The sequence below is a fragment of the Panthera tigris genome, chromosome A1 (genome assembly GCF_018350195.1).
Source record: "Panthera tigris isolate Pti1 chromosome A1, P.tigris_Pti1_mat1.1, whole genome shotgun sequence".
NCBI classification, from domain to species: Eukaryota; Metazoa; Chordata; class Mammalia; order Carnivora; family Felidae; genus Panthera; species Panthera tigris.
In genome coordinates, this window is record NC_056660.1 from 157,869,899 (window position 1) to 157,878,647 (window position 8,749).

The window sequence follows — 8,749 nt, forward strand, 5'->3', positions numbered from 1 at the left end:
GTGTAAGACAATAAGTAGTATATTAGAGTGCAAGAAGAACGTATTACTGTGTATACTAGTTCTAACACTATTAAATTTTCTTTTTAACCTACAACCTAATTGACAAATAAAAATATGTATATTGGGAAGTTCTTAGAAAAAATTCTTTACCAATGGAGTACATAATAAAAAAATATAGACAATGCTGCTTTCAGCATAAACATCAATTTAAACATAAACATTGCTGACAAAGATAGTCACAGTTCCTAAAAAAGGCTTTATCTACATTTTTATCTTATGGTCAAATTTGTTACATTTCATAACTTTGGCATTTTACTGGATAAATAGGTTATTCTTATAATAATTAATAGTGTACATGATAACGTACAAACATCATACAGTGCCACATATCTGTTTAAAAATTTTTTTAATGTTTATTCATTCTTGAGAGAGGAGAGACAGAGCACGAGCAGGGGAGAGGCAGAGAGAGGGAGACACAGGATCCATAGCAGACTCCAGGCTCTGTGCTGTCAGTGCAGAACCTGACATGGGGCTCAAACTCACAAACTGTGGGACCATGACCTGAGCTGAAGTGGGACGCCCAACCGACTGAGTCACCCAGGTGCCCCATGAATGCTACATATTTCAAAAACAAATGACATAATAAACACAAGGCTGGTATTTCTATTAAATTTGTGGGTTTCCTTTTTGTCTTCAAATTTGACTAGGCTCATTTGCCATGAGAGTGATCATCTCTGGAACAACATTTCACTCCTCTTCCAAGGAGTTACAAGAGGTTTGTGATTCCCTATTGCTAACAATTTAAAAATAAGTGTTCAGGGGCTCCTGGGTGGCTCAATCAGTTAAGTGTTGGACTCTTGATTTCGGCTCAGGTCACATCTCACAGTTTGTGGATATAGTTTGTGGACTTGGTTTGTGGGTTCAAGCCCCACATTGGGCTCTGTGCTGACAGCACAGAGTTTGCTTGGGGTTCTCTCTCTTCTTTTCTCTCTCCCCTTCCACAACTTGCATGCATGCTCTTTTTCTCTCTCAAAATAAATAAATAAATAAATACATAAATAAATAAATATCCAAGTTATAAAACTGAGTACAAACTTAGATATAATTTGGTTTAAAGTCTCATTTTATTAAAAGAAAATAAGTAGTTTGTCCAATGTCATGTAGCAAGTAATTGGAGGGGACAGGTCTAGAACTTCTTAAAATACAGGTGTTTATAGCATTCAAAATAAAAATTACCCGTGAGACATGAGTCCTTTCATATTATTTCTTGCATATTACAACATCACTGAAGGGACTATGTTGAAGTTTGGAAGAATACTTAAAGGTATTGTAACAAAACTACTGTTGGTGGCAATTCTACTTCTTTTTAAAATCATTCTAATGTTTTACATATTTCCAAAATAAATATTGAATTGTTTATTCTTTAAAGAAACTAAGAATTACAGAATTTAAATCCTGGCTCATGACTTACTCTATGACTTGGTTTGATCACTTAAAGTTTTTATCCAGTGTGCTCACTTGTAAGATGAGGATTTATCATTCCTGACTTACATTATCTATTTGAAGATAAAGTGAAATAATAATTATACACAAAAAGAGAGGAATAAAACAACCATCTAGAGGTTGGCAGAGAAATTATTCCGGTGTTTGTATAATTTGCAAGCTATTTCGAACCCCTTTGCAAGAGCAAGTTTTAATGAACTATGCCAGTAATTTTTTTCTTGCTTATTTTTCAGGTGAAACTGTTCTTTGAATCTCTTAAGGCCCAAGGACGATATCTAGGTACTTTTCAAATTATTCTGGAAGCCATATCCAAAAATATCAAGTGGCTGAAGAAGAATCTTCCCACTCTGAGGACTTGGCTACTGGTTAGTATTTAAATGGTCAATAGGAAGAGCACATCAGATGTGGGCATGAAGTCAGCAAAGCTCAGGTCAAAGTCCTGGATATTTTGTCTAAAACAGTAAGAAGCCTCAACAAATCAACCAGCACAGATGCCTGCTCTCAGCTGTTGTTTCTAGCTGACAGATGTATGATGTTGAGGTAGGGGAAGGCCAGTTCAGTAGGCTATTTAAATGTAAACTTCCTGAATAATGGAGATATGTGGAGATGGAGATATAGATGTATAGACATGCTGTAATAGATTAGCCGCACCACAGACTACCTACATTGCCTTAAATCATGACATTCTTTGCTTCTTTGATGCTTTTTCTAATCTTGTTATGCAAACTGGAGTTTGCTCAGTTTTATCTTCAAGGAAACATAGTCAATTCTTTTTTTAAAATTTTTCATTTGCATCTCTTCATCTCGTTGCCTTCTTCTTCCTTCATCTCAGACTGAATAGTTCATTTGATTTTTACTATTCATGGAAAATAAGAATCAAATTATGAAGTTTAAGGATCAGGAACACAGAGAATTTGTCATCAGATCTCAGATTATTAGAAACTAGATGTCAGAGTTTATCAGTGAAGCTGGGAGGGCTGCTTGACTTGAACCTCACACTCCTAAAGAACCTCAGAGACAGCCTTTTGAGGTCATCTCCACGGGCAATAAAATCTGCAGTCACAAAGGTGCAGGAGAGAAAAATGATGCCTCACTGCTTTAACCCATACACTAATGTATTGTTAATACATCTTTGGAAAATTGCAAAATTAGACTGTACTGTGTATATTTCTGGTTAACTCATGGTTTAATGTAAATATTTTGATGAATCATCATATTGTATAACCCAGTTTTAGTGTTTCTTCATATTTTAAGAGAAACTCTTGATCTCTGAAGTGCTTTTCTGGATCCTTCTTTTAATTGTGTTAATAAGGTATTTGGAATGAAAAAAGAAATAACACTCTAAATACAGGTAGTACATTTAATAAATTAATGTTCCCACGTATGAATCAATATGAAGATATAAACACATTCTGGAAAGATTTGAATCAGTATACAGATGATTGACTAATTTGGTCATTAGGGGAAGCTGGACTATTGAGGCTGGGCTTGTGTGGGGAGGGTGTTATCCATTTTGGAGTGGTAGCTTGAAGCTTTAAGATCTTTCTCTGGTTCCACAGGCAGAGACAGGATACAGTTGGGATGGTCCATGGGCATGACCCAATATACATTTTGTTAAGTTTGTTTTCAAATCATTTCTTGGAATCTTTGAAGCATCTTTGACTCTAGATTTGACTCAGTCATGGTCCTACCATGTGTATAATATGTGATGTCACTCTAGAATTATGTGTACTTTTAAATAAAGAAACTGAAAAGTAAAGAATATTATTCCCCCCCAATAATATGTAAATTAAGCAGCAAGTGTGTATGAGTTTTGGTAGATTTGTGCTGTCGTATTTATTTCCATAAAAGTAAAGTCCTTTCCTTTGTATAGTAAGTTATCTACCATAGGTTTCCAAGTTTTTATTCTCTTCCTTGTAGTTCCTTATTTATATGCATGTGTAACTTCTCAGGTCCTTAACAATTGAGTACAGAAGTAGGTGTAGCAATAGAATTACCAGTTTTATTATTTGTTGAGAATGAACATGAGAATCACTGTGCCAATAATGTTTTAACAAATAAGGAGTTGTTGTTTTTTTTTTCAAGAAGTATATTGTACTTAGTGTGGTATTTCAAAATCTTTATGGTAGATGACAAACCCCCAACACAAACTAAGACTTGGCTAAAGTTAGTTTTACTTCCTTTCACCCCAAATGAACAAACAAGTTGCAAAAAAAAAAAAAACAAACAAACAAAACTATAGACAAGATCATGAATAGATGATGGAGAGAGAATATACAACTCCATACCTCGCTGAATGCCAGCAGACCCTTGGGAGAATTTTGTGGTGTCTGAACCCCACTCAGAATGAGAAATCTCCCAGATCATAGGCGCCCAGAACCAATGTCTTGCTTCCTTTTAGGCTTTGTGTAGGAGGGACTTGAGCCCGCAAGAGTCCAGCTTGCCACCATGATAGGAATTTCTTGTGCTACCTCATGTATATAGTTCTGCAATTCATTCCTTGCTGTGTCATTGGGTCTATTTGAGGTTCCAGAGAAGCAAGCAATCAGAGATCTGATTATCTGAAGGACATTCCTAGGTTTTTGTTTTGTTTTGTTTTGGTTTGAGTGGGGACGGAGTTCATTCCATCCTAACTACAAGAAGGATCTCCAAAGAGACACGGAAGCTAGTTTTCCAGTTGAGCATTGTGTCTACCAAACACAAGGTCATTTAAAATGGCCACATTTTCGGGCGCCTGGGTGGCTCAGTCGGTTAAGCGTCCGACTTCGTCCGACTTCGCTCAGGTCATGATCTCGCGGTCCGTGAGTTCAAGCCCTGCGTTGGGCCCTGTGCTGACAGCTCGGAGCCTGGAGCCTGTTTCAGATTCTGTGTCTCCCTCTCTCTGCCCCTCCCCTGTTCATTCTCTGTCTCTTTCTGTCTCAAAAATCAATAAACGTTAAAAAAAATTTTTTTTTTTAAATAAAATGGCCACATTTTTACTTCGCAACATCCTTAGATTCATTACTGGCCTTCTTTCTTCCATTTAAGCATGTGCCACTGTCTTTTATTTCGGTGTGTAATGGTTTACAACTTTTGTATTTACAGGATTTAAATCATTTATCTGTTATATTGTCTGCTTCCTGAAATCTTGATCTCATCAAAGTCATGTTTCCAAATCATAAGGAAGAAATGGTGAAAAATATTATGAAAGAAGTAGGTTGGCTGGGTTGAAGCACATGTATGTTTTATGTAATCTAGTACTTTGATAGTGCCAGATTATCTTCCTGAAAGGGGATGTTAATTCACTTTCTTTTTTACCCCTGTATCCTTTGCTTGTCAGTACCAAGTGTTAATCTTTTACATCTAGTAACACTTTCCCAGTAAAGTACAGCTTCCCCAGATATTTACATAACTATGCCACTAGTCTCCTTTGATTGTTACTTGCTTGATACATCTTTCTGTATCCTGTTACCTCGAATTTTTCTATATTTAATTTCAGATGGGTCTTTTGTAAACATGCTATACTTGAATTTTGTTTCCTATTATGTTTCCCATCTTGGGCAAGCTCAGGCTTTCCCATCTGTCCTTTCCACTCTCAAAGGCATAAAAACTGAAGCTTCAGATGCCCTCGAGGTGAATACTGACTTCAGCCTTCTGCTTACCCCTCAGGGTTCCTGCCTTCAATTAGTTTTTGATCCATGACTATTTCTCACGGGCTTTCCAAGTCATCCATACATTCAAACAATTAAAAAATACATTTTAGTCTACATTTTTAATTATTCTTAGTAAGAAGGTCAGTCAAGGTACCTGGTCTAGCATATTCCCAGAAGCTATAATTTATTTTCCCATGTGCAAATGCCTAACACTTTTACATAAGAGGCTCCTTAGGATGGAAATTGGTTTGCAATATTGACTTCATAGTATTGATTTCTCATAAATAAAATTGTGGGATGCCTAACATTGTATCAGGAAGGTAGTAGTATAAACTACTTTGTTCAGGATTTAAATCAGGAAAATCTTCCAATATTCATAGGGAGAAATGGCTGGAAAGTCTGAGAAATGTAAACTTAACTAGCAAGGTAAAAAAAAAAGTGTCTATGTTTCAATCACTTACACAAACTTTATTCTGCATCCATAACTCCAATATCTTTTGCTACTTTTTTCTCTTTATCCAAAAGTTTTCATCTTTTACCATGTTCCCAGGTAAAGTCAGGAAGCCAGTTCTCTACTCTTGGCACATGATTAATCTCGAACTTTTAGGTATTTACACATATGATTTCCCACACTTGAAAGTTCATGCCTCCCTCTGTAGAATTATACCATATTTCTTTCTTTCAATACCTCATTTCAGGTTCATGCTTCAGTGTAGGAGATTCCCGGGCTAATACCACCTGACATGTCCCTGTAGTCATCTAAACAATACCTCAGTTACAATACAAACCCCATTTTATTTTTTTTTCAAAGTTTATTTATTTATTTAGAGAGAGAGAGCAGGGGAGGGGCAGAGGGAGAGGGAGAGAGAAAGAATACCAAGCAGGCTCTGCAATCGCAGTGCTGAGCCTGACATGGGGCTCCAACTCATGAACAGTGAGATCATGACCTGAACTGAAGCCAAGAGTCAAATGCTTAACCTACTGAGCCACACAGGCACCCCTACAAACCCCATTTTATTTTATTAAAAACATTTTTTTAATGTTTATTTATTTTTAACAGAGACAGAGACAGAACGACGGGGGAAGGGCAAAGAGAGAGACACAGAATTCAAAGCAGGCTCCAGGCTCCGAACTGTCCCAACAGGCAGAGCCTGACCGGGTTCAAACTCATGAACCATGAGATAATGACCTGAGTTGAAGTCAGCTGCCCAACCAACTAAGCCACCCAGGTGCCCCCAAACCCTGTTTTAAGGTAGGCAGAGTGAATTGTCTATGAAAAGACTTAAGGGATACAAAGAATATTATTTCTTGGTTTTAAAACCGTATTTCTCATTAAAAACTGTTTTCTAGCAAACTGAGCTTAGAAATTCTTTTGTTGTTTGTTTATTTTTGAGAGAGAGAGACAGACACAGAGACAGGGCACACGCAGGGGAGGGGCAGAGAGAGGGAGACACAAATCTGAAGCAGGCTCCAGGTAGAACACTGTAACCCTCAAACATGGAAAGAGGCAGGAATGAGGTTTGGGGAACTTTTTCTAAAAGAGAAACACTCTCTTCATGGCACAAGGCTATTAGCATATGCTTTTATTTCCTGTCTATTCATGCTCCAGATGTAGGCCTGAAGACTTAGGTAGGAATTTTAGAAGGACAAACAGAGCTTTTTAAGCTGGCAAGGGGTAAACAGGTACAGATATTCAAGCTGATAAAGATCAAAGAAAAGGTCTGGTCTGAAACAACTATGCACAATTCATGTGAACCAGACAGAGCCCACAGGAGTCAGACCCTATGTCCTGCGCAAATTAATTCAACTTACACTCAGGGACTAAATTAGGGTTATTTAAACAACAATGAAAAAGTTGTTGGTTGAGAGAGAGGCTGGATAGCATTTAAAGGTTTGGGGGCGCCTGGGTGGCTCAGTTGGTTGAGCGGCCAACTTCGGCTCAGGTCATGATCTCGCCGTCCGTGAGTTCGAGCCCCGCGTCGGGCTCTGTGCTGACCGCTCAGAGCCTGGAGCCTGTTTCAGATTCTGTGTCCCCCTCTCGCTGACCCTCCCCTGTTCATGCTCTGTCTCTCCCTGTCTCAAAAATAAACAAAAATGTTAAAAAAAATTAAAAAAAAAGTTTGTATTTTTTTTATTCTTATTCTACCTTGTTCCTTATCTATAAGGCAACTGTTATGACACTACTAATTAAAAGCACTGTTTTATTTTATTTTTTTCTTTTTCAAAGCATTGTTTTAAAAATAATGTTCTATAGTCCAGGAAAACCACCACCTGGTAGGAAAAGCGTATTATTCTTCTAGTTTCAGATAACTATTTCTCTGGGTGGCTTAGCTGTTTGGATATTAAGGCCATGGGGAATATACTATTGTCTCCTCCATTTCACTGAGGACCTAGGTAGAAATAACACCTGCAGTGCTGGCCTTGCAAATCCAAATCTAAAAAATGCTGTCTAAAAAAGGAAACCTCTTAGACTTTTTTTTCAAAATACATCTTCTCTTACCCCGTTGCCTTTCCTTCTGTAATTTCACCATTACAGATCCATTCCTTTGGGCTAATGAAAGTTAAAGTATTACATTGTAACTCATTAGTCATGCTTTAGTGTGACTTTTTAATTTTTTTAAATTAATACTTAGTTCTTTATAGCTAGCTGAGAAAAGAGCTCTAAGGAGAGAGAGAGAGAGAAACCTGAACCTGGGAGAGAGATTGGCGTGGGTGGGTTCGGGAATAAGGGCAATACTCCAGAAAATACTGGTTTGGTAGGAAGCTCTGGAAGGCAGTATCTGTCACTTACTCAAGGGTGTGGTATACAGATAGCATTTGATAAATATTTGTTGACTGTGTGAAGCAGCACCTAGAAGTGCTGAAGGAAAATAGAAAATAGAACCTGGTAGAACTCAGAGACACCTACTCATCAATCTTGCCCCAGACTGGGCCTGCTAGTGCATATGTATACTTCTGTGTCATTTGTTATGCATTATGTATATATTCTGTGTGCTTGTCCTGACTGGCTCAATGTATTGTAAGCATCTTAAAAGCGAAACTGTAGCTCCTGTTCTGTTTTTAGTTCTCTTTGGTGTTCTGTGCACCATGGGCACTCCACAAATGTTGCTAACTGACAGCCTGTGCTGGCAGCTCTCAGCCAGAGGGAGGAAATAAGCATCTGAGTCATCCCAGAGTCAGCCAAGAATCACAGTAAAGTGTAATTTTCTGCATAAATATTACAGTACCTTCTCATGTTCAAAAACAAACAAAAACCTGAAGGACACATTTAATGGGAATGAACCTTAGACAGGCTCTGTTTTAGCATAGCTGTTAGAAATAAAGAAAGGAGAAGGAAAACTGAAACAGAATCTTCAGGAGTGTAGACATCTCCCTAGAAAGAGGTCAGTCAAAAATTTCAGCTAGAGATAATTTCTAAAAATACCTTTTGTATCTTCTGACTTTTATAGAAGAGGATCTATGATGGTTTTCATAGCCTGGAGCAGGGCCCACCATCTCTGACACCTCCTAGCCTGGCTACGCCCCAGCTGATGCAGGACTTAGATACCAATATCAAAAACTCAGGACATCATTATTTTTAATTATCAGATTGGAATATATCAGCATTGTACAAA

At 37.7% G+C, this 8,749-nt stretch overlaps 1 protein-coding gene across 1 annotated transcript in view; it reads left to right on the top strand.

Moving 5' to 3' along the window:
* The window catches only part of LOC102956829 (endoplasmic reticulum aminopeptidase 2), a 40,206-nt gene extending 38,326 nt beyond the window's left edge, over positions 1-1,880 (top strand). The window contains 2 exon segments of the mRNA XM_042956647.1: positions 699-775; positions 1,737-1,880. Of these exon segments, the coding sequence (XP_042812581.1) occupies positions 699-775; positions 1,737-1,880 (221 nt within the window).
* Positions 1,881-8,749: the final 6,869 nt, after the last annotated feature.